General features: G+C 40.2%; 1 protein-coding gene across 3 annotated transcripts in view; it reads right to left on the bottom strand.

Moving 5' to 3' along the window:
- Positions 1–25,356, bottom strand: part of dennd1b (DENN/MADD domain containing 1B) — a 122,838-nt gene that overhangs the window by 12,460 nt on the left and 85,022 nt on the right. For all 3 annotated transcript variants that reach the window (XM_074668005.1, XM_074668004.1, XM_074668006.1), the window contains 7 exons: positions 17,966–18,091; positions 14,060–14,161; positions 6,427–6,517; positions 5,263–5,303; positions 3,972–4,007; positions 3,357–3,413; positions 1,958–2,047 (listed from right to left, as the gene is read on the bottom strand). In XM_074668005.1, coding sequence (XP_074524106.1) covers positions 1,958–2,047; positions 3,357–3,413; positions 3,972–4,007; positions 5,263–5,303; positions 6,427–6,517; positions 14,060–14,161; positions 17,966–18,091 — 543 coding nt within the window. The remainder of the gene's footprint in view (positions 1–1,957; positions 2,048–3,356; positions 3,414–3,971; positions 4,008–5,262; positions 5,304–6,426; positions 6,518–14,059; positions 14,162–17,965; positions 18,092–25,356) is intronic.

Genomic DNA, 25,356 nt, shown 5'->3' with positions numbered 1-25,356 from the left:
AGGAACACCTGGTCAAGGGGGTGGTGGGCAGAGCTCAGACAGTATCAAGATTTCATAGGAAGCAATCTCATAAAAAGAGAGAGAGATGGAGAGTTAAAAGAGAGTGGGAACAAAAGGTATGTTTTCATCCAACATTTGTTTGAACTGTGTGAAATGTAACTATAGTGTGCTTTAAACAGGCAGGGGAAAATAAATACATGGTTGGCACACTTGAGAAAATAAATCCATGAATCTTTTCTTTTATTGTGTACTTGCCAAGATTTTTTAGAGGAATGTTAAAGCAAAAAATAATCTTGAATCTAAAAAGAATTTTCAATTACAGCCTCCACTTCCACTCAAAGTTAAGTTAATTAGTGTACATTAGTATAACTATGATGTATTGAAAAACAAAACACTGCTCCAACATTTTGCAGCTCCGTTATCGTATAAATATTTTGTAGACTCTTTCAGGGGTTATTGCACATGGATAAGGGATTAAAGGCTTCTTAATTTTTAGTTTGAGTTGCAAACGACAGAACAATATCACCCAGCCTGGCTCTCCATAATGTTTAGTATTATCACAACAGCCTTCCTCAGTTTTGAAGTTATTGGGATGTTGAGAAAGGCGATATGAAAAGAGAAGACCTAGAAGAGCAGTAGCTGAAGAGAAAATAATGGACTGTAAATTAACACAAACACAAAAACAGTGCTCCGGGACGTATTGCCCTGTGTCCTATGTGTCCCTCCTCCACTGGTCTCCAGGGACCCGTTACTGAGGCGATGAACAGGCCTCAGCGACAGGGACAGGGGCACGTATATATCCTGAATATGTGTTGGTGCGCACTTCAATAGCAAGTTAACTGCTAATCTGTGAGTGTGTTGGGTTTACTCGTCTTTTGTGAGTGTGTGTGTGTGTGTGTGTGTGTGTGTGTGTGTGTGTTTGTGTGTGTACTATAGGTGGGGGGAGGGGATGGAGGAGTGTCCGAGGAGGCCTTTAGAGAAAGCCCTAATTGCCGTTCCTCTCCTCTCCCAGGCCGTCACACCTTCCACTGCGCTAAGTCTTTCCAGCCTCATCACACGCAGGAAACACAACGCTAATTAGAGACAGCACAACCTCTCCTAATCACGCTCACACACGACTGTGACCAAAATGTCAGTGTGTGCATGCAGGCATGTTGTTTTTGTTTTTGTTTAGACAGATTCTGTCCACTAAGTTTTTTTTTTTTTTTTTAATTTAGCGATAAAAACTAGACAGCTCCAGCTAAGTGTATAGATACCAGTGGAGATGAAGCCTGAAGCTGTATGCTCACATGCTTAAACATAAACATGTAACATACAGAAGTGACTAGTTTTAATTTAGCTAAACTTCCTACACCTACAGATTTATTTTCAACTGCTCAGTCTCATAATTTTCTTACATGTTTCAGTCTTCTGGTAAATTTATTGATGAATGTGTGTTTTGTGAGTGTGCATACGTGTGCACATTGTATGCCAGCTCTGCACACAACAAAGGAAAAAAAAAAAGGAGAGTGCTATCCACTTATGGTGCACAAGCAAAATTCTTCAGAGGAAATGCTGACCAGCAGATGAGTTGCTTCCACTGTCCGTGACGCTCAGAGAAAACTACTGAATGTACAACACCAGTGCGTTGAAAGAAGGAAAAAATGCTTATCATTACATTTGGCACCTCGACAAACTACTGTGCTTCCAAGAGCTGTTACAAGAAGGGGGAGAGGGAGCGGGAGATTAAAAAAAGTGGGAGAAAGATGTGGAGATGGAGAGGGGAAGAGAGACAGAGAGAGAAATTAGAACGAAAAATGGAAGGAAAGGAGCAGAGAAGTGGAAGACTGGGTCCATGACGGTCCAGTGAAAGCTGAGCTCTGATATGATCGGGCAGTGTACATGTAGTTAACTAATTTACTGATGTGCATCTGTGTGTGTTTGTATGTGTGTGTGTGTGCGCGTGTGTGTGTGATACCCGTCTCATCTTTTGCAGTCTCCTTGGAGACAGGCTCTTGGTGCTGGTTGGAGACCCGGCGCAGACCATCACCCCGTCTTCTTCGTCCTCCTGGGAGAGAGAAACCATGAGTGTGAATCCTGCATGATTTGTGCCACACATTAATGATTTATGTCCAGTTTGTTGCTATTTTTCAGGACCATTTTTTTTTTAAGAATTAGAGGATGAGTGTGCTGATATTCTATATGTTTCTTTTACCAAAAATTTCTACAAGTTTTGTGGATCACAGGCTTCCTACTTTCTCTTACTCATGCACTCCACCATGAGAGTGCTGTTCAAAACCATAAGACACACTGTTGTATGTAATGGCACGTTCTTCTGGTACAATAAAGATGCACTGCAGCTGTAAACAACTGGCTGTGAAACAAATCCGCTGCTGAAAATAGTCCCTCAAAAAGTGCACTTTATACTTTGTTTCAGCAAAATTCGCATAAAGCCCTAACATCCAATATGTTAGGAAATCAGTTAGGCTTTTAAAAATAACATATTAATATAAAAGTATTTATTTGTGCAAGTTGTTTTTAATAATACAGACATAGTTTCAAGTCTGAAAGCAGAGAGAGACAAACTCAGACATTTTTAATTCTAATAAAAACTACCAGATACAATATTAACTGCCTTGTTCTCTTTGAGGTTACAGAAGTTATACTCAAAGTAGTCACCTCTGATGAGTTTAATCTCAATATGTTTCTGCATTAACATCCTTCAGTAGACATCTGTGGCCAGCAGCAACATAAAAGTACTGAGAGCGATCCCCAGAAAGCTGAATTAATTTGTCTGCTTGCAAATTCATTTATGAACATACACAAAATCTGTTAAACTTCAAATTAAGTAGATATCAACACCTCTGTTTGCCTCTAGAATGTGAGTGTGTGTTTGTGTGAGTGTGTGTGTGTGTGCCATCCATTACTGTGCTCCCTCCTTGTGCATCATCAGTGCCCTCTCTCCTCAGTTTCCCACTGACAGATCAAACTGCTATTGCCTTATCAAATCCATCAGGCTTATGGAAACATACACCTCGTTACATTAGCTTTGAGGAAATCACAGGCTCACTGATGAAATATGCAGACAATAAAAGAGAAAGAGGGGCCGGGGCTGCGATGACATGACAGGCCATAGCCAGAGGGGCGTTGGTTAAAAATGTACAGCCCTGAACAAAGCGCTAAGCAGGCTTCAGCAGTCATTAAAGGCCCCAGAGTTGGAATCACACTCTCCATGAAAAGCAGCCTTCCTGTCTGTTTCTATGAGGGGGGGCATGTGTCTATCTGTGTGCCTCAGAACTGAAATATGTGCACAAAAAGTGTGTGTGTGTGTGTGTGTGCACGTTTGTCAGAGAGGTGTGAAGGTCCATGCTGCTCACCCGCGCTTTAAGTCTGCCCTTAATGTCCCGGATGCCCCTCTTGGCATGACTCTTGGCCTAGGAGGCAGAAAAACACACACACACACACACACACACACACACACACACACACACACACACACACACACACACACACACACACACACACACACACACACACACACACAGATTACTAATCAAAACATGTTGCATTAACATTCTGCTCAGGTTTCATGTAACATCAAGAAATGCTTTGATCCCCATGGCAAAAACATGGAGACAAAAGGCTGGATGAGAGAGCCTCGCGCACTAACAGGCGGCAATAACATGAAAGGGCACCCTGACCACCTATTGTACTGCACATAACGACACGGTACTGCTTATCAAACAGGGACCACTCCCCAACAATGCACCCATCATCATTTCAGCTCAAAGTGGACACATTTTTACCAAATATGTCAAACATACTGATTCATTTTCACAACTTACAAAATGACACAATATGCAGGACAGTAACGGATGATTTGTGGGATTTAAAGGTTGAAACAAAAAAGAGTGTGTGTGTGTGTGTGTGTGTGTGGGGGGGGGGGGTTAAGATACATGAATATCACAGAGCTGTTATCCAGAGCAGTTTACCTTTGTCACAGCTGTGTTGAAGAGGGCTCCTCCTCTCTGTTGTAGACACAGAAAATTGGAAATCATGTCAGTAATTCAGAGGCATTAAGAAGACATTTAATTCAATCAAAATGTAATAATACATTTTTGAACAAGTTAACATTGAATTATATAGAAAAAAAAATAAAGACAAGGGTATAACTTGATAACTTTAATATGTATTTTAATGGCTTTGAATAAGATTTCTGCACAGATTTTCAATTTAGACAATTGTCATAACGACGACAACAAAGCCCCATGTGTGATTTTCAACGTCAAACACAAGGAAAGCTCCATCTGCAGCTTTAAAAGTACCGTAATACAACTTGTGCTTAAGACACCTTGACAAGAGACAGGGTATTGTTTTGCTGAGCCATGATAAACTGCATGGAACCTAACATTCAGGAGGTTTTTATTTAGAAGCAGCCTAAAAGCGACAGAGGGGCCTGTGCGTGATTGATTTGTACTTTGAGTTCTGCAGACTGACATTATGGCACCAAATATCTCTCTGTGCCTGTCTTCTTCTTCTTTTCTCTCTGAGTTCTCTCAGCGTCTCAACTCTTTTCCTCTGTTTGGTCTTTAGTGTAAGCACAAAGCGTCGGCTAAACGGCTAAACAGAGTAAATGGCAGACAGCGTTTCAGAAGTCGGCGCAGTGAGAGGAGGAGAGGGGCCGAGGTGAAGGCCCCTCTTATAGATCCCTGTCAGTCAGGAAATGTGAACTTTAACAAACCTTTGAAGAGCACTCTAGAGAACTAATTCAGCCTTTGCTGACGGCATGTGGAGAGAGAGGGAGAGAGAAAGGGGGAGGGAGAGATTCTCAGAGAGAGGGGGGGGCTGTGGCAGAGATGAGAGGAGGGAGAGATAAAGAGAAAGATAGGGAAAGAAAAGAGGAGGAGAGAGACAGGAGAAGGAGAAGAAGGAGGGAGAGATCTGTGTTCTTGGATCGGTTCAGCGGAGTAACGCCTGTGTTTGCTGCCAGATCAACATGTCATGTCGGAGGACGTCTTGTCACGTCAAATCACTTCTGTCTCCATCCCTGTCTGTCTCCACTGTCCTGCTGCACGCGCCGCTTCACACACCAAACCGCGCTCGAGCCGGATCTGTACATTCAGGCGGCCCCCTTCATTCCAAAGGTAACAGCACGACTTCAAACACTGAGTCGTGTCAATCACACTTTCAATTAAATGTAACTCAGGAATAAAATGAGTGAAACATAAAAAAAGGCGCAGATAAAAGCACTTAGGTTTGAAATGCAGGACAGTCTGTGAATACCTTTACTGTGTGCATCCACTGTTGATAGGACCTTGAATTACCTGGAGGGATTTATAAAACACAGGAAGTATGAATTAATCATTTGCACTGTATTAACATTGTAAAGAAAAGGAAATTGATGGACTGAGACATTTTAAACATCCAGATAAAACTATTTTATATTGAAGACAGGAAGTAAAACTGATCAAACGCTCTAAAAATAAACACACATTTTATATTCAGCACCTTATTTAGATTTATTTGTGTTTTTCTTTTTTACTTAATCAGTCACAAGTGTTAACTTTAACATTTTACTGTTGCTTGTTGTTCATTTGGTAGCTGAACAGAAAGAAAGAGACATTTCCTGGTCCTGTTTGCGTTCACTATCAAACGAAAAGAAACAAATCAAAGATGACAGTGTGGGTTTAGGTTAGGATCAAAACTGATGAACCCAGTATTATTTGGATGGTGACCCTACTAATACAAATCAAACAACAACTTCTTTGATCCTGTAATTTGTCTGGATAGTCCTGTGGGATTTCAAAGTTTTGATGTCTGTGATAATCCTGCAAAACATGATCAAGTCCTTCATCTATCTTTCACGAAATTGAATCAGATGTAAAGGTAACCTTTGCGGCACTTTCAATGAAGATATTTAGAACAATAACATTCAAGATACTTGTCGTTCCTACAGAATGAAAGGAGACAGTAAATGCTGTTTTAGAGCAAACTTTCTGAATGGCAGAGACATTTAAAGGACTAATTCACAGCTTATTTATTCCAACAACTGTTATATTTTTCAGGGGAAACACATTTTACAGTGCATTAGTACTTCAATAACACATGTTGTCACAGTGTATGAAGGAGAAATTTAAAACTGGTTTCAATCTTGGGGCTATTTTTTCTTCACATTAAATTGTGATAAAAAAATCCAAAAACATTTTAATGTTCTCATCTCTTTCATCAGATCATGGAAGTTTCTAGAGACCTTCAATTGCTCAACATTCGTCACAGAGAAAGGTTTTATTTGGGTCTTTTCAAGTTTTTACCATGTTAAAAGTCTCCACTATTTGTGTTCCCTGTTTTTACATCTTACTCTGTACAATTACCTCTGCCTCTTGCATGAAATATAGCAAATACAAATAATATGGCTAATTGATGGACAGGTCGGGCAGCTCTACTCACTTCCACAGAAGCCCCCCTCTGTGATCTCCTCTTCAAACACGTCAGAAAAGCCGCGGCCTGCATTCAATTTGGCCAGCCGTCCGTCGATGAACTGCAACCATAAATTACAACGTGCTTATTAAAGAATGGAGGAGGGAGGAGGGGGATCTGAACACACTTAAACAAACACACACACACACATACATAGAGATTCAAACACTCAGACCACAGCAGGGTGTTATTAATCCTACCTGACAGAAACTACATCCTAAGATTAGATGGGCTGCAGGTAATAGGGATTTGGTAATATGGAGCAGGTGAGGGATTAAGGTGGCAGACTACATGCTGCACACTGTCTGAGACATGAGGAAGTTTCATTTCCTCCCTTTGTAACATGGAGTGCATAAAAAGCCCATCACGTAAACATGAAGCTAATAGCCAAGACAGCTTCACATTTCATAAGCATGGCTGCAAAAACCACGTAAATATATCACACAAGTACAAGCAATCGCGCACATACACTGACACACAAATCGTTCAGCACATGTTGGTATGTGATGAAAAATGAGCGTCTTGTTTGGACGTTTAGGCATGACAAATATCTGATGAGTTTTTACAAGCTATTTGCAAATAAAATCACAGATGACGGGAGAGAGAAAAAACAAATGGAATATCGATGATAGTTTTATACACATTTCTTGTGATTTTGGCTCGTTGTTACAGCTTTGTAACCTCCTCTGAGCAGTTTACAGGCCCAGTTGTGTGGAAAACCATTGCACTGCATTTTTTTATTGAATGAAATGTGACTCTCTATAATCTCTAGATGCTAGACTTGAAAATCTTATGTTAACGCAGCTCTCTCAGTCACACACATGGTTCACTGTTTTCTATTAGCCAAATGTAACCACACAGACCCCCAAGTTGCTGTTAGTTTCCTGTCCCATCGCTTATTATATCAAGAAACCTCAGCAGGACAATAAAACTTCGCAGTAAAATCATTGGGCAAGTCATGGAGAGATTCTGCTGGAAAAGCTTTTCTGGTTTTGTTTTTCAATTTTGTGTTTAAACTTGGACTAAAACTTGACCTTTTTTCCATATCTGCTAAGTTTTTTGTGTAAAGGTAGGAAGGAGCAGCTCATGGCTAATTTCCAAGTTGTTCAAGCTTCTAGTTTAAATCGGACTTTTTGACTTGTCTAAGGGTTAAAAAACACTTAGAAAATAGTCAAATCGATCTTATATTGCTAGAGACAAACCACTGTGCTGGCAGGAAAACATTGTCAAATTGTGGCTAGCACCAGCAGAGCTATCACCCAACCTTCTGTTCTTAATGGAGGTTCACGATGCATTCTCATTTCATGCACCAGGGATGCAAAGAGATGTGCAGTCTACAATGGCTGCTGCACTTGTCTTTAATTTAGGAGTCTTTCCCATAAATCAACACTCCATAAGGTTTATTGACTTGACAGTCTACCATCGTGCTTTAAAGGTATGCATATGATGTAAGAGAGAAAATGTTTGTGATACACGATGCGGGTGAATTTCAGATGTGTTGCACTGTGTTGAACTGTAACATACACTTATGAGGGGCATGTACTACTTCTGTCAATTTTGCCACTTTAACCAGTCTTTGTCCAGGTTTTCTAGCTAAAAACATTGCAAACTGTTCCACATTTTAGGACGCCACATGTAAACTGTGCCTGTTTACATCCAGGTAGTAGAGCACTGAAGTTTCATAGCAGTAACCACTTCCTAGAGGTGCAAACCCAGTCAGTGGTGTGTGATTGTGCTACAACTTGGACAAAGCCGGGATTTCAAGCTGACAGTAGTTGAACTAGGCTTAGCACGACAAGAAAGGAAATTTGTGTTTAGTAGATTATTGGTAATTAATCATTTAATGCACCAAACAACCAAAAACAAAAGTCTATGGCAGAATGAGTTGTCTGGCATTGGCAGAGACAATTTGGCAAATTTTTCATTAGCACATCCCACACACTCAGCTCTTCTGCATATGTAATAAATTCATTTTCCTCACAAATGCGCCACAAAAAATAAACATTCTTTGTAACTATAAACAGTTTCTTGCCCAGAAGTATTGTTAAAAAAAGAAAAAGAAATAATTGACCAAACACAAATTTCCTTAATTTTGTTCTGTTTTTTAAGTACAAGTCTAACTGACTTCTGGTGCCACTACAATGACTAAGCAGTTGTTAAGTTGACTTAAAGCTCACGTCCCTACTCACAATCAGCATTAGTGTCTATTTGTATAGGTCATATGTATGGAGTATTTTAATTTAATGCAAAAATGTGCTTCAAGTGAGGAATGCACTAATTAACAATCAACACCTCCCACCTTTCAAGCTTTCTTTTGTATTTTTAAGAACAACAACACATGGTGCATTGTTCTTTTTAATAATAATACTTGACAGCAACACACTGTCAGATCATTTCTAAGCCCAAGCAAACCCACTCCCACCTCTGCAAGTGTGTCCAAAATGTAACAACAGTGTAGGTTGTTTTTTGGGTGCATGTCCTCAGGGAACGCCTGCTAACTAGCGACCGACACGGCCATCCGCTCCTCCGGTCAGAAGAGCTGGAAACTCATCATTAGATCATTTTAATGAGAGGTGAGACTGCAGGTTCCAACCGCTGCTCCGCTACTTAGCCGGCCCAATTAGTGCACATAATCAACCCAAATCATCACCTCGCCAAAGCCTCCACTTACCCCCAACCCTCCGACCCCACCCTCCCCCATCTCCCTCCACACACCCCGGCCAGATTACCTGCCTCACTGTGGGCCTTAATTAGACTTTTACTCAACAATGGGCGACAGTCTCACACAAACAAATGACACTTAAAAAACACTCACTCTGGCACACGTGGAGCCATTATGCAAGCACACAAACATAAGTACACAACACATAAGCTCATTGCCTTTTCAAACAAAGAAAGAAAGAGAGAGAACAAAAAAGAACAATGAAAGAAATAAAGAAAAGATTAGACAAACAAAAAGAATAAACATTTAAAAGAGAATATGATTTAGTTTAATTCAAGATTCAAGATTCAATTTGTCTTAAGAAACTATTTTGATACCCGAACTTTCAATAATTTTTCTTATGTACATTTTTCATTTATATAACATACTAAACCAAGACTAGATGTGGTCACACATCAAACCAGAGCTCAGAAAACAGACTCTGGTACACAGAGTTCCAAACTTTGTCTATGTCTTCATGTCACTTTGTTTCCTGTTCATCTTGTGGTTACAGACAGAAGAGAGGAAGAGTTATTCCATCTGGCAACGAGCACACTGACTCATTCTTGGGCCTGTCACAGCGGGCTACATTTATTTCAACTCTGAAATCATGGAGCTAGAAGTTTGGGTTATGTCTCCACAGGGGTTCGTTTAAGGAGATATCCATATAAGGACGGGAAGTAAAGGTAATGTGTTTTGCAACCTGGGTCTTATTTAAGGAAATTTAGCCCATAAACTGTAGAAACTAAAGGATATGGTGGAAATCACATCACTTAAGACCTAAAGGTCTCTAAAGGAGGTTTTGAAGGCTGGGTTTTGGTTTACAGCATGCCATCGTCTTTTGTGAGTTACCTGGAGCTTTGAAAGTTTTGCCAAAATGACAGAGGCCCGGAGAGCAACTGGAAACACAATTTCTATTTTAAGCTTCCCATGGGCATCCTAAAACACAGGCATTGCAATCTTTTAAAGCCTTGACAAACCAAGTAAAGATGTTAAAAATTTTGACAGAGACATACGATAAAAGATTTTTAATAAAATATTTAGATGGCAGGTGGAACCTTCCATGATTCCTTATGGTTTTCTAGTAATCTACTTTTCTAGCCTCCTGAAGTGGACACAGACAGACGATGAGATTTCTCATTTGCAAGAACACACCTTTCCCCCGCTCAGTGTCTCAGCTCCTGCCTCTCCATACACCCCGAATATGACGGATGATTATTGATTGATGGGACGCACATTGTCTGCAAAGGCTCCTGGCGGTAAATCATCAAAGCAGGAGTCCCCCCCTACAGGCTCAATAAAACTGTGTATGGCTTTGTTTTGTCAATAAGAGGAAGAGACTTCATTGAATCAGTGTCTGCAAAGCTGAACACACACACATTCACACACACATTCACACACACACACATTCATGACAGTGTGGAGGAGCTGAGGATGGTTGATAGGAAGCAGGTTAATGTTGACAGGCTTCCTCCGCATTCTTTGGAAGGGAATCTCCCACTTGTTCTGTTCTGAGTGCAGGACGAGTTGGTGGACTGAGCAGACTGTTCAGGGACAGACAGGTTTAAAAATACCAAACTGTGACATTGTGAACAAACGCTGATTTAGGGTTGGCTCATTTTATAGTTTATACTAAGATAGTTAGGCTTGACTGGGCTTTTATTTTTAATGTGGGGGTAAACACAACAGTCCAGTCTCCTTGGATAAAAACAGATTACATTTTAGTTTTCCTTTAGAGATCTCTGTATCCCCCCCCCCACACACACACACACACACACACACCAAAAAAAAAAAAAACATTCCAACATATGAACCAGAGGAAATATTGCTCATATTTTTAGAAATGACTAATTTAATTAATATTGTGATCTGTTTTGTTCTCAGAAATTGGAAACCTTTGAAATATCTAATTTAAACATAAAAAGGCAAGTAAAAGACATTTTTCCAATAAGTCATCAGCTTCAGAGTAGGGTAATCAACATAAGAATTTATTTAAGTGCCTAAATATGCATGTTTTTTAAATGATGAATATTGATAATTAGCCAAAGATTGATGGTTGACAACAACATTGGGATGCTTTATGATGCTTAATGGCAAATGGAAGTGATGAAGGGATTCTGTGATATTGTTGCTCTACCCAGTGCCAATAGTGTTATAGAACATATGAATGCATCAAGGCTCCATATGTTGTATTTGCGTACATGAACAGGAAAAAAATTGATTCTGTAAATGTGATGTTTCTTGAAGCTGCATAAACAAACTACTTAGCCTCAGCTTCTTAGCATGTCAGTAGCTACCTACATTTTTGTAGTTGCAGCCAAGTGATAAGCAAAACAATATGTAGTGAACTGGTAGTAATGTGGAAAAGAGTCCCTACAGGGTAGACAAAATCCCACACAACTACACGATTGGGTCTTGTCTCACCCTGTCAGGATTCTGTTTAGCATAAACACCCGCTCACCATGTATCATCTCTAACTTTTCAGTATTTATCCAACATATCTCTTCACAATGTGGTTAAAAAAAGATGCAGTGAGATCCATGCTTTCAATAGAAGTGTCTTTTGGCAAGCTACTAAACCCCAAACCTTGCCTGGTGTTTGTGCCAGCAGTGTGTGAATAGGACTGGTTACTACTTAAGGACGTTTTACACAGCAGTCTCTGCATTACATGTGACATGTAATGTTAAAGCACTTTGGTGAAATTAAAAAAAAGAGAGAAAGACCATGTACCCTTAAAGGAAGTTTCATAGGGTGAGAAAACTCTAGTATTATTTTCTGAACAACAGTCCCTCGTAAGGTGTGCTTCAAATCAACCTTAAAGTGAGTAATTTGTAACAATAACACATGTCAGTGTGGAGAAGTCTTAACTGATGGCTTTAATATCATATTGCTGCACACAATAGTCTCTTTGTTTAACAAGGCCATTCTGCTCCCAAAGTTTTAATAATATTTGCTGAATTTGCATGAACAACTCTGAGCTGTTACCCCCGTAAAAAACAAAATAACTTGTAGCTGATCACAAGGCCATAAAGCTGCTTTACAAGAAATGAAAACAGAATCACATGGAGAAAAGAAAAGCAATTTCCTGCAGAGATGGTGACACCTTAAACTCAGGTAACACCTCCATGTTCAGCATGCATGCTTCAGCATGTGTGTAGTGTGTGTTTTTGTGTGCTACCTCTTTTAGAAATGTGGTTTGAATTTGGCTCAAGATTGACTCACTATTGTTGACATACAGGTAAATGTGACAAATTCCACACCTTAGCTGCTGTGTGTAAGTAGATAAATTATACATACATAGCTGAACATTTGATATAAGACATGTTTCATTGGGGTCTGGGTTTATTACATGGTAATTGGGTAACCTAAACTGTAGGTTAACACCACCTGAACTAAACCGCTACTGTGAGACGTCCTGTGATTCCCCTCTGACAACCACAGGGACATTAAACGCAACTGTTTACATTATCTTGAGACCATGAAAACAAACAAACAAGCTACATGATCAATGAAATAAAAGTTAATTGTTTTTTTTTTCTTGTGACCATGAAGAAAACTCACTCAAAGGCGCTTCAATGCTAAAAACAAGGCATGAATCATAAAATGTGATGGGAAAAAGTCCAGACCTCCTCACCCCCAGTGTGTTCTCATGTTTATAAAAATTAATGTGTGTATGTGTGTGGCCGAGAAAGTTGAGTGTTGTTTGTGTGTTTGGGAGCGGATGTGGGTCATGGCCGGAGCAGAGCTTGGATGGACCGCTGGCCTCTCTCACTTTAGTGGAAAGAGGAGTGGAGGAGATAAGCTAACCCCATCCCCCTTGCTTGAGAGGAGGAGGAGGAGATAAGGGCCTGTTTCCCAATGCTACCGCTCAGGCAGGAGCCAGCCAGGGAGGATGCTTTGAACTGCTGCTCACTATCTGCTCTGCCTGGGAAAATTATAGACGGGGCAGAGTGTCCAGAGAAACAAAAGGCTGATTGAGAGGCCGCAGCGCTGTAACTCTCGGGGGGTGAATCTCACTACTATCACGGGTCAGAGAGCACAAAGAAAAATTCAAGGGGGTGAGAGGAAATTTTCTTTAGAGCCAGAGGTGTCTCAGCACTCTGCTGTAAGTTTAGTATTTCTGAGGGGAAAACATATTAACTATACATGAGTGATTTTAAGGGAAACTCATGTAACCACGTATAAATAAAGCATACCAGTGCTTACATGAGAATTCAGTATATGAATACAAACTAGATACTGTATCTTGTGTGTACATGTCATTTTTTTCGAGCTGAAATCAGACCACATTTTGTGCTTTCACACAGTTTAACAAAAAGAAGAGACATTAAAATGTGTGCTCAGAGATAACTGCAGTAAACAGTTCCTCAGGGTCAATAACCGTCTATAATCCCTGGCCTCTTGCTCCTCCTTTTCTCCTCACTTTGAACAACCAAACTGTCAGGATGCTAAAGGCTAACTCTACCCAGCTGACAGTTTGCTGAACACAAGGAGTGCTGAGAGGAAACTTTCATCTGTAATGATGAAGACTTTTAAACCTTTGAATAAAAAAAAAAAAAAGCTCATAAATAAAGAGCTCAAAATAAACTGACGTTGACGGCAACCTGACATATAAGCACTCAGTCATCCTTTCTGTTTATGCTCGTCTATAAAGATAGAGACATGCATCCATCAGTGTACCTGTGTACGTGACAGGATATTACTTATGTATGAGAATAATCTCATGAGGATTATAAGTTTTGTTTGTATGCATAAAGCTCAACATTATGTCCAGATTTTAGACATTTTTCTAGTGCAAGATGTTTTTTTGCCAAAGTGGACTGAAAAATGAGCAGTTGGTGCTGGTTGAAGGAAATCATGGCACACACACACATACACGCACTTTCATACAGCTGTTTGTACCTGTTTGAAAAGCTGCAGGTTGACAGCCATGGACAGGAAGTTCCTCATGGTGCTCGAGCGATGATTCGCAAAGCTCTCCTCACAGAAAGTGATCGGCTCTCCCTGAGGAATCCAAAGATATACATTAGAAAAGAAAATACACAACAAGCAATTAAATGTTTCGATTGGTTCCTCTACTTTTATTTTAATTTTTTTTTCTAACATGTTTAAAGAGGTAGGCAGGTTTGTTTAGTGCCCTTAAAAGCAGGAGGTCTCAACAGTTTTAAGTTTGAGAAAAACAGATCAGGTCTTTTTTTTGTCATTTGCAGTAAAAAGTCTGCCATAGTCAAGGAGTATTTCAAGTGATTTCTTCATCAGGGAGCTAAGTAGGCCTGAAAACACAAAGTGAAAAAGAGAGCCAGGAAGGAGAGAGGAAGAATAAGAGGGAGGAAGAGGAAAATTGAAAAAGAAACAAAAACAAAAAAACATAAAACAGATCCCCTGGCAGAGCCGATCTCCCCACAACCAAGAAGACAGTGTCCCAGTAAACTCCCCAGTACTCCACATGAGCACATTATTACTATTTCTTACATCATGTCTGTCGGCCTGTGAGCTATAGACACGGAGGATGACAACAGAAACACTGCAGGCCAATCATACGCAGCCCCACGGTCATTTCCAATCCCTGTTTTCTCATAATTAACATAATTCTCACATATTTCAATGATGCTCTAAATTCCTCTGGTGTTAAACAATGTGCTTTGTCTGTTTGAGGCTGTGAGCGCAGTGTGACACATAAAAACAACTTTACAACACCAGAGACTAACCCCATTGTTGAGGATGGGTGGATGATACTAGTGGCCCAAATTACATCACAAGAATACTGCTCCACTTACATCACTGAAAGTTTTGAAGGCGTTTTCTTGAGTGGAGAGAAGTTTGCTGTAGTTTAGTCAGCTTTGCAGTCCCCATCGAAGCATGATGTAGTAAACAAAACTTAAAGAGCATGCTGCGACTAACAACTAACAGTTAGGGAAAAAGTCGTCTTGAAGATGGGGTCTGTGTACAACAAAATCCTGTGGTTCACACAGGCCTCCACTGCTGCCAACTGCTGCTGCTGGAAAGTTTCAGCTTGACCAGAGAGAAACATATTATCTATTTCTTCAGGGTCACTCAGGTCGCCTACAGTATGAAAGACCATGAACATTTCCAGTTTGGGTGTAAAAAAACAATTTCCTAACAGCTTCAAGTGAATTAAACTGGGTCTGTGAAGGAAAGTTTGAACAGAAAAACAACACGAGTCTGATCCTGAAACTTGTACCCCATAGCAAAAACATTCAAATATGTTTCCAGGTTTGACCAAACTATCAAAGGAAGAGTTTCCTTTATTTTGTAAAGTTTGATCAAAACTTATAACCCTTAAATAACTAAAGCTGCAACAGTTGTTCATGAGCTTCATTTATAGATTTCCAAATAATTATGGTGGAGCTAAAGACTCAGACTTTTTCAAGGCTGATTCAAAAGAAATTGATCCATTTTTGCACAGTGGAACAAACTGAAATTCACACAGGTTAGGGAAATTCAACTTTATATCCCAAATTCACAATTTTTTTCTCTGCAATTTTTTGATAATGCACTTTCTGATCTTCTTTTGTCATCTGCTTCTTGTTTATGTTTGTGAATGCTTGCTTATCACTCATGAAAACGACTTGTCTCACGCGCTTTTAAAGAAGCAGTATGAGCACTTGGATCAGTACATAATCACAAAGAACAAAAGACAATTCTCTGTTTAGCTCTGATCACCTGCAGGGTGTGTGTCAGTGAACACAGGCTACGTTTGTAAGGGTACAAGCTAACATAAGATAACTGATCACTGATGGCAATCTCATTATGATTTAAAACAAAGGTTTAAAGGAAAGACTAGACAATATCATTTGAGCAGTCTTCTGACCTAAATGGGATATTTCATTTTTTGTATGAGAGAACAATAGAAGTCCCCAAGAAAACAGGAAGAAAAGACACTGATGTCACATGTCTTCTAATGCAAACACAAGTGTGCAGTTCTCAAGTTGTTTCAAGGCAGAATAAAACCAAACTACACCAAGCACTGGAGCTATTTTTAATCTGTATTTCAATAAATGTAACTTTCTTTTTTTTTGAAAACCATCTTTCTAAGTGATTCTTTCCTGAAACCATTTTTATTTTCATAAAGACCAACGTGTTTCTTTACAGATCTCCAGCAGTGTGTGAAGACATTATATCTAAGTGTCATACTGTACATGAGATGAAGAAATGTGTAATAAGTTGTGTCTATAATAGTCTTTGCTACTTCTGATCATGCGATAACACCTCCATCTCCCCTACCAAGACTTTCACATCTAGTTCGCCAGTATGAACCTGTTTCATATCTGCTGCCCTTCAATAGCACTGAGGACACAGTGATGGTATAAACACACCTAACAACCCGAGTTGGTTTCACCTCAGGTTGTGAAAACTAATGAGTGAATTTCTATTTCAGGTTCTTTTTGTCAGATGCGGGTGCTGCTTCAAGCTGGTGAGAAGCACCTGGGGGAGAATCAACTTGAGCTGAAACTGATGACCGTAGAAATGCTGTTCAAATCAGCCGATTGCTTATCTTCTCATTATCATTTTCCAGCATTATTTCATTTACAACTCAGCAAGACTCCCACCAAGCATCCACACCCCTCCTTCTGTCGAAGCATATGGGCCTGTGAACCACGGAGCTCTGTCTAGGAGGATCCTTTTCCTCAGCTCAGAACAGCAGAACAGCAGAGTGACATTCCACAAATATCAGAACACAGCGAGCATCATCACCATCTTCATGAAGGCAGATGTGCAGTTTGTGCATGCTGGTGTGTGATTGCATGCATTTAAAAATTTCACAGCTTTAACACAGATCCTGTCTAAGAGAAAACACAGTGAGCGTGAGTGAACTGAGAAATCCCTGCATGTTGTGCTCACACATACACAAACACACGTTCACTGAGTCTCAGTGCTTGTGTCAGAGGGGAGGCAGTTTGTTCGTATACTGTCTGTATACAGAGAAAAGAAAGACAGCATCAATAATGTAGCATCTTGACTCGGGGAGTCCACAAAGTCCAATTAATCTCAAAGCCAGGGGAACAAAGGCTTCGCTATTTGACAAACAGGACATGCTGTAGTTTGCCGTGCTCTGACTCAGACTTGATAAGCAGAAAAGATCCAAAAAAGAAATGTTAGGGGGGCTTAGTGAAGGAGAGTAAAACACCAAAGGTGGCTAAAAGGGATCTTCAAAGGGAACGTCCTGACTCCTTTCAGCTCCTCTGACATTTCACTGCCTCAGACAGGCCCACCTTAGCTCTGCGCTCCAGCTGAAAGCACACCTTTTACCTTCAGTCAAAACGGCCCTGGCTAACCAGACTGCTCTGCAATCTGATCCAACTCAGCCAAACTAAGAACACTACTGCGTGATGCACATCCTGAAGAGCTCAAACAACACATTCAGAGCTGTAAATATTACTGCTTGTGAATGGAAACACTGATCATTATATGCAAGCTAGCAAAGCGTGGCCTGTAGAACCAGGCAGTGTAAAGGTGTGTTTGTTTACTTTGCTGTGTAGAGATGGGTCAGTTGAGGTGAATTTCAGAAGAAAATTAAAAACCATTATGAAAGAAGAAGAAAGAAAAAAGGGAAATTGTGTATGTCTGACACAACACAGTAGAAATTTTAAGAGTTTTTTTTCTGTGTGATGAAGATAACCCTTTAATAAGTTATTTTTTCCACAAGCACAATATGCATCATGCTTCTGATTGTATATTTGAAGAGAAACCCGTATAACCAAGTGAAATGTGGAACAATGGGGCCGTGTGTCATGATGTCATTGTGATAATTTAGGTTCAACTGACTGGCAGTGATCAGTGACTTACAGGTCTATATCGGAGGGCGTCTCGGTAGGATCCAAATAGAGCGGCCTGCGCTCGCATGAAGGCCCTTGCCACACCACTTCCTGTTGCTGTTGACTGCTTCTTCAGCTTGCTCTTCAGAGAGGACACCTGGTGGAGCATATAAAGAGGCAAAGTGAGGGCGGAAGAGAGAAAAGGGGGAGAGGTGGGAGAGGGAGAAAAGGGGGAGAGATGGAGGGGTAAAAGTTAAATTATCACCTCTGAAATTGGTGGAGGAAACAGCTAGCCCATTCTGGGTGTGAAGTATCACATTTGCAGGTCATCTCAAAAAAGCAAAGAAAAGAAAGGAAAGCTTCAGCCTTTCCACCCAGCTTATCTGTTGTGCTGCTGAGAGCACCTGCTGCTTTGCTAATTGAGCAGAGGACTGAGAGGGGAGGTGGGGGTGAGAGGGAGAGGAGAGCAGAGAGGAAATGGAAACTCGCATCCTTCCTCTCTTACCATTTCTCTGTGTGCTGCCACCCCAGCTCTCCTCCCATCAACGTCTCCCTTTTGCACTTCTCCCACCATTTCTCCCTCTCCTCCTCTTCCCTTTCAGTCCTCCTGTTCTCCCCACCCCTGTTGGCTCTCCCCAACTCCCTCCAGAAAAGGGACTCTTGACATAAAAATGTCTTTAATTATTTCCCCCTCTCCTGGCTCTGTCTCCAGGACTCCAGGCGAGAGTGGAGGAGCAGCAGGCCTGAGCTTGTTTTAGGATGACAAAAGATTCACCCTGGCCAGCAGGCCCCGGGGAGTCTGAGAGGAAGTTGTCAAGAGGCTCTCCTCACCTGCTCAGCAGTCGTCTGACGGTGCTGTGGCAGAGCGAGGAGGAGGCAGAGATAGCAAGGGGCTGCTGCTCTCTGTGTGGGCTGTGCCAGCTTCGCACAAAAGCGCCACATTTGATTGGGTTGTACAGGGGGTTGAGATCATTGTAATGCTACTATGGTCTGAAAAACAGAAAACCAATACATTTTACCTAAAAACATTTTTGGATCAAAACAGGCTATAAATAAAGATAGACTGCAGGTTTGTGCTTTATCTCGTTGTTCAGAAGTGAAGCCAAAGGTTTCCCTCTTCAGGGGGTTGGCAAAGTGCACTGATAACATTTGGAGACATTGTCTTTTCAGAGGATGTCAGTTGCAAGTGACGCCTCGCCACTGACCCTGGTGCTGGTCTTTGTTATGTTTCTGCATGCAGTGCTGCACCACCATCAACCTCCCTGATTTACAGCATCAATAACAAACACAACCAAAATCGTATCACCATGACAAGAACAAGCTATATTGGCAGAAAAAAACTTGTTTAAGAAAAACTTTTTGAACCTTAATTTTGATTATTAATTTTGGGCCATTTCTCTTCTGTTAACATGGACGTGGCAGGCTTCATGAACTTTCAGTAGCTGAGGAGAGCTCCAGATGTTTTGTTGTCACTTTGGTAGCTGTTTAGACATTGTTTTTTAACTTAAGTGGAAAACCTAGAGGGTAAAAATGTGACAAGACAATACCGAAGTACAAAATACTGCAGTACCTCAAGAGTCCACTTGGGGCTGGCCCAAAAGGCCCAAGAATGCCTCTAAACATCTATGTTAAATAACTGGTGGTACAGCAAACAAGTCACAGTCTGGGAAAAAAGAAGTTTGGTTATCAAGCTCTTTTTCAAATTAATTTAAACTGTTTTAGGGGTAAATTTTATTTATTTTAAGATGCGTTAGGGCTAAGAAAAACTCATAAATCAGCATGGTTCAGCTGAGTTGTGGGTTTGACGTAGCTCTAAGGCTAGAGTCCACCTCAACTCCACCTTCTTCTTCTCTTTATAGGATGCACAAAAGTTAGGTTGGGTCAATTTTTCCAAAACAAGTACCATCTATTGATTGGCTTCAAATTGCTTCTTTTAAAACCAGTGGGTGACATCACTGAGACTATGCCCATGTTTAAACAGTTCATGGTTAATACTGTATAGTTTTAAGTGCTTTCACCAAATATTTTTAAACAAAAAGTGATGTTAAAAAAGCCGAAGTCTAACATCTATGTATAAAACTGTGACATGACATAAAAATGTCACACAAAGAACTACACCACTGGCTGGTTTGGATTTACTGTCTTGCTCATGGGGTCTACAACAGTTGACAGCATACCAAAGCTCTCTGGGTAATACATCCAATATTGCTTCATTGCTCTGATTTCAGAGCAAAAGAAGAGAAAATAGACTTTTGTGTTCAGTCTAACTACTAGATTATAAACATAACTACTTATAAAACCAGTCCACTACTTATATAAAAGTTACAAGGTATCACACATGTGTGTTTGGCTTGTTTGTCTTTGAGCAACATAAAGCATTTGCATTAGATTTTATATATCAGTGTTATTAGTTAGAATAGATAAAAGCAGCATTTCTGGGCTCAGACAGAAGAGGAAAAGATGAAAGCAGAAGAAAATTAGAGGTTTTGTCCACCATTAAATGACCCCAGTTCCTCTGAAATGTGATGAAATTTTGATCAGGTCTATTTCAAGAAGAGGTGGCTGAATGTATCATGCTGAGTAGCTGCAGCGCTCGAGGGATATTGTGGTCTGGCGTCTGCAATTAGCCTATCTTGAAAACTTCAGGGAGGAGAAGCAAAGTGTTAGCACAGCTCATGCAAAGGACGGGCAGAAAGAAACAGAGGCTGAGAGAGACGGAGAGAGAAAGCGAGATGGAGAGAGTGGCAGTCTTAAACTGGGACAAAGACAAAACGAACAGCGTCGATTCCTCTCCCCTGGGCTTTCTCACTCTCCACATCGTCCCTGTGCTGCCATTGCAAATGCTCCCAGGCATCAAACAGGAAGTTTATCACGGATAAATTAACAAGTGTCATCTCCATATTCACTCATTGTGCTAAATGCTTTTATGTTTGTGTAAAGCCCTTTCTGGAATTAATATTTCATGTTTATGTGTGTTTTCACTGATTTTTTTTTCATCCTTGCAAATCATTAAACTGTCTTTTTTTTCGGGGGGAGAATCAAAGCGAACACAATGTCAGTCTAAGTGGGGGAGGCATACCCCAAAGACTGTCAGAGGAGATGGGATAGCAATAGAGTTTACTCTGCACACTGAGTTTTGTACAGTGGCTTTGAACGGGCGAGAGCGCAGCAGAGGCACACACTCTTTAATGAGGTGGGGACATCACTTCACTTGTGTTCTGTGTCCCGGTGCTGGAAAGAAAAATGGGTGAAAAAGGAATAACTTCAAAGTATTACATTTATCCACAAAAAAAAAAGATTAAAAATGATGAAAATATTTTCTTGGTCACACACGGTGATTAATTAAATTGTCACATTGAACAAATATGGAAGTAGAAGGACAAACACAAGAATGCTGCTTTCACTAATAATAATATAATAAAGCACATTTTAAAGTTTGCAAGTTCACACTTTCAACACAGAAAAATAAATGTGTGTTTAACAGTTAGATTTTGAATGTGGCGCCTACGCTCAATACAATCATCAGGTATGCCTCCACGGTAATGGCTCTGTCAAACTAATTAACTTCTACAGTTTGAGTGAAGCTAACGAGATGCGTACAGGCATCAGAGGAAGGCCAGGCACTACAGGTGATAACCCAATTTGGCAGTGACATTTTTTAGTGTAAAGTCACAGTGGCGGTGATGAGATCAAAGGCAGAGAGTCCCCCATTGGGTCCAATTAGAACTATAGCATTGTACAGGGAAAGGGTGGCAAGGGGGGAGAGAAGGGGAGTGGGTGGTTAGGGGGAGGAAGAGGGAGAGAGGGAAAGAGAAACTGTTGAGTTATGATATTCATAATCTATGCAGAAGGGCCTTTCCAGTACAGGTCTTCTCCCCATAGCTGTGATCTTTTCAATTTACATCAAGGGAAGATGGTCGGGGATGAAAGCGGGGCATCCAAAGCGCACAGCCCACAGAGGGCAGACATGGGGCCTCATTAAGGCCCAGCCCAGCCAGGCCCAAACAGGGTTTGAAGTGCGTCACATAAAGAGCAAGGGGTCAAAGGTCAGACATAGAACAGATCTCCATTTAACTCTCCAGCTGGAGATGGTAATTAGCAGGTGCAATGATGATCCCTGCCTGACTGTAAGGGATGATACCACTGTAGGTGACACACCAGGCAACAGTGTGAAGGTTTGTGAGTTAAAACGGTGCACACAAACTTCAACCTGATGCAGACTGGTTAAGAAAAGAGTGACTCCACATATTTAACTTGACTGATCCATCAGCTTTTGTAAAATTAAAAATAAAGGAAAACATTCTGCTTGTCAGCTTCCCGAAAAACGACCACCTTTGCGGAAAAAAGAGCAGCTTTATACCTCAAAAGCTGATTAAATTAAAACACATTTTATCCTGATATAATGGAACAAAAAGTGTCTGAACTCTGGTCACCTGTGTAAATAACAGGTGGATCTGTCTTTATTTGTTAGCACAGAACTGGGGAAATAAAGGAAAAAACCTGCCCAACAAAAATGTATTTAATTTCAGGAAAATTAAAAAAGGTAAGAAAGAGAGACAAAAACACTCACAAAAATGTGGATATAAATTTAGAATTTTCCTCTAAATTATTACTGCAGAGAAAAAACCTCCCAAACAACGACCCTGACACTTGTCTGTTGTTAAAAAAAATAATAATAGAAAAAAGAAAATAAGGAGTTGGGTTTTCTTCTCACAAAAAAGACTGTTTTGTTTAAGATTCTGTCCAGGGAAAGAAAGCCATGGGGACGCAATTAAAGAACTACAAAGAAAAAAAATAGTTATGAAAATCTCCCACTTTCTTTTGATGTGCTGCAGTCTGAACTGTACACACACACACGTACACACTCGCACACACACATCTGAACAAAGACACAGGGAGAAGCGGCAAATATACACTCAGTCATGCACACAATGAGCGTGTTAGTTAGAATCTGTGAGATTCATTTATTCACTCCATTTAAATCAATATTGGATACTTTTTAAATTAACCTCTATTTTCAGTCTTGTGGTAAAACTGCACATTAATAGGGGTATTACTTAAGATGATAGGGTGGAGTTAAATACATTCTCCTCAAAGTAACAATCCAGTCTTTGTTGGGATAGAAGAATTAATTTGAGTTGAATATTGAATTAGCAGAGTGATGAAATAGATATTAAGAGGGAGAAAAAATTGATCAAATTTACCACTAGAGCCAGATAATTCTTAGTCATTATATGTTCTTGTATTTTTTAAAAACAAACAATGAAATATTTTGGTCAAAGGGAAAGAAAAAGAGTTCCAAAGCAAGGGGAAGAAAATTGTGTGTGTGTGTGTGTATGTGTGTGTGTTTTAATAGGGCTATCTGATTGCCATGAGACTCTCTCCGGTGTGGGGTTACTTTGTCAAGCTGACCTCTTATAGCAGCTGAGCGGCTGAGTTTTGCATACATAATTAACTACAGCTAAATGTCATCTCTCACTTCAATAACTAACGCGGTGGGTGATGCTGCTCTCCCTTTTTGACTTCTAATCCGGAGTGAACCGCCGGCAGAACGAGTGTGTGAAAATGAAGTGCAGCTTTTAAACTCCACATGAGTAAATGAAGGGCTGCTAACACTGCAGAGAGAGCGGATCGCACAGTTCAGCGCCATTTAAAACAATCATAACCTGTAAAATAAACCTTTAAATGAGCACACGGCGACACTTTGCAGCCAGGAAAAGTGCAGGCTTTGGAAACAAAATCAGAAACTTGTTTGTAAGTTTGTTATTAAATGTGGTAAACACTGAGACTGGTTGTGTGAAAGTACAGTATGTAACTGAGGTGGAGCGACCACATTCCCACTGTGAGTTACCGTCTAGTTAGAGCAGCATGTGACAGGCTGAACTGTCGGTGGCTCGGCTTTACTCAGAAGACTCCAGAGAAATGAAACACTCTGCTGAATCTGAAACTGAAAATGAGGAAAACTGGTGGACAGACTAAAAACCTGTGAGTAGCAAAAAGTTTACTCCTGAACTACATCTGAATGTCGGGGATGAACATTTCTGGCCGACAAACGTGTAGACATCTGCGTGTGTGTCTCTGCATGTGTGTTTGCCTGCTGTCTTCTGTTGTAGATGATGATGTAGATGTTGTTTTCTCGGAGCATCTGAATCTGAGCACCAAATTAAAGCTGGGATGTTTGATTAAGTGTGCCAGGTGATCTCAGGAGAGGCGCGCAGACACAACCGCAACCCCCTCATTCATTTGTAAACCTCCAAATGCAGGCTTGAAATACAGGAAGTAGGAGTGTACGCTGTAAATTTCCCCCTTTATTGGGAATACAAATGATCAAATGTATGAAGGCTAGGAATGTATGGGTACACGGTGTCAGCTAAGTAGCGCGAGGCAGAGAGGAGGAGAATAGAAGGAATTAGGGCTGTGATGTTAGAGGGAGCATCTGAAAATAAAGATGTAAGCTGCATTGTAGCACCTCACCTTGAACGTGTGGCACAGAAAGAATAATACATGAAAAAATCCTCCCGTCATAGGTATGAGATCAATTGGTGGGATCAAAATAAAATCTGATTCAGTCACACACTGTTTGTTTTCAGAATTAACACACTCCTAATTTGCTATTCTTGGATACTTTTAATGACTAGCGCCCTAAACAGCTCCAACCAACCAAAAGCCAATTATAACTTTATCAGCACAATCTCTGTGTGGAATAGGAACTGTGGATCGCAGGAAAGGAAACAAAAATACCTTGATCTTCCAGGGAAAAGCTACATTTCTTTTTATTGAGTATTTTCTTTTCACGGGTTTGTCAACATATTGATTTTACTGACAGCAGCACAGTCTCTCTGAGATTAGTATGATTTATTAATGCGTAACAAAAACTCAAACTTTCACTTTAACTTAGGCAATCTTAAAAATATGTAAAATATTCCTAAAATAGAGAAGGCAAAATCAAAAATATAATCCTTTGGAAAATGGTGCAATGTTCTCAAAAAAAACAAACAGACAAACAAAAAAACAATGTAGAGCAGAGTTTAATAAAGAGAAGGAAAGTTCCTCGATTGTAATTGTTTATGGTGTGATAGCAAAGTAGAATGGTTCAATAAAAAGTATTTTTAGACTCAGAATGACTTGTTACATTCAACAATTAAAACAAGTATGAACAATGAAATAAGAACAATAATATTGATAAAGATTTGTGATTTCTTTCTTTTAGTAAAAAAAAAAAAAAAAAAAACATGTCAAACCTTTTATTCATGTGCCACCTCAGGTTTAAAAAAAAAGTCAGACACTTCCCTCAAAAGATTGTTGTATCCTTTTCTGACCGGTAACCAATTACTCTCTGATTCAGATCTTTCCTTTTTCTGCCAAACAGCACTGCTACCGGCATGGTAGCATTTGTAATAGTCAATAAATCTGAAATATTAT

The sequence above is a fragment of the Halichoeres trimaculatus genome, unplaced genomic scaffold (genome assembly GCF_033239565.1).
Source record: "Halichoeres trimaculatus isolate MK-OKI-2021-1 unplaced genomic scaffold, fHalTri1.1 fHalTri1_scaffold_4, whole genome shotgun sequence".
Lineage (NCBI taxonomy): Eukaryota > Metazoa > Chordata > Actinopteri > Labriformes > Labridae > Halichoeres > Halichoeres trimaculatus.
Note: the sequence above shows the minus strand (reverse complement) of the source record. Positions and strands in the feature narration are given on the sequence as shown.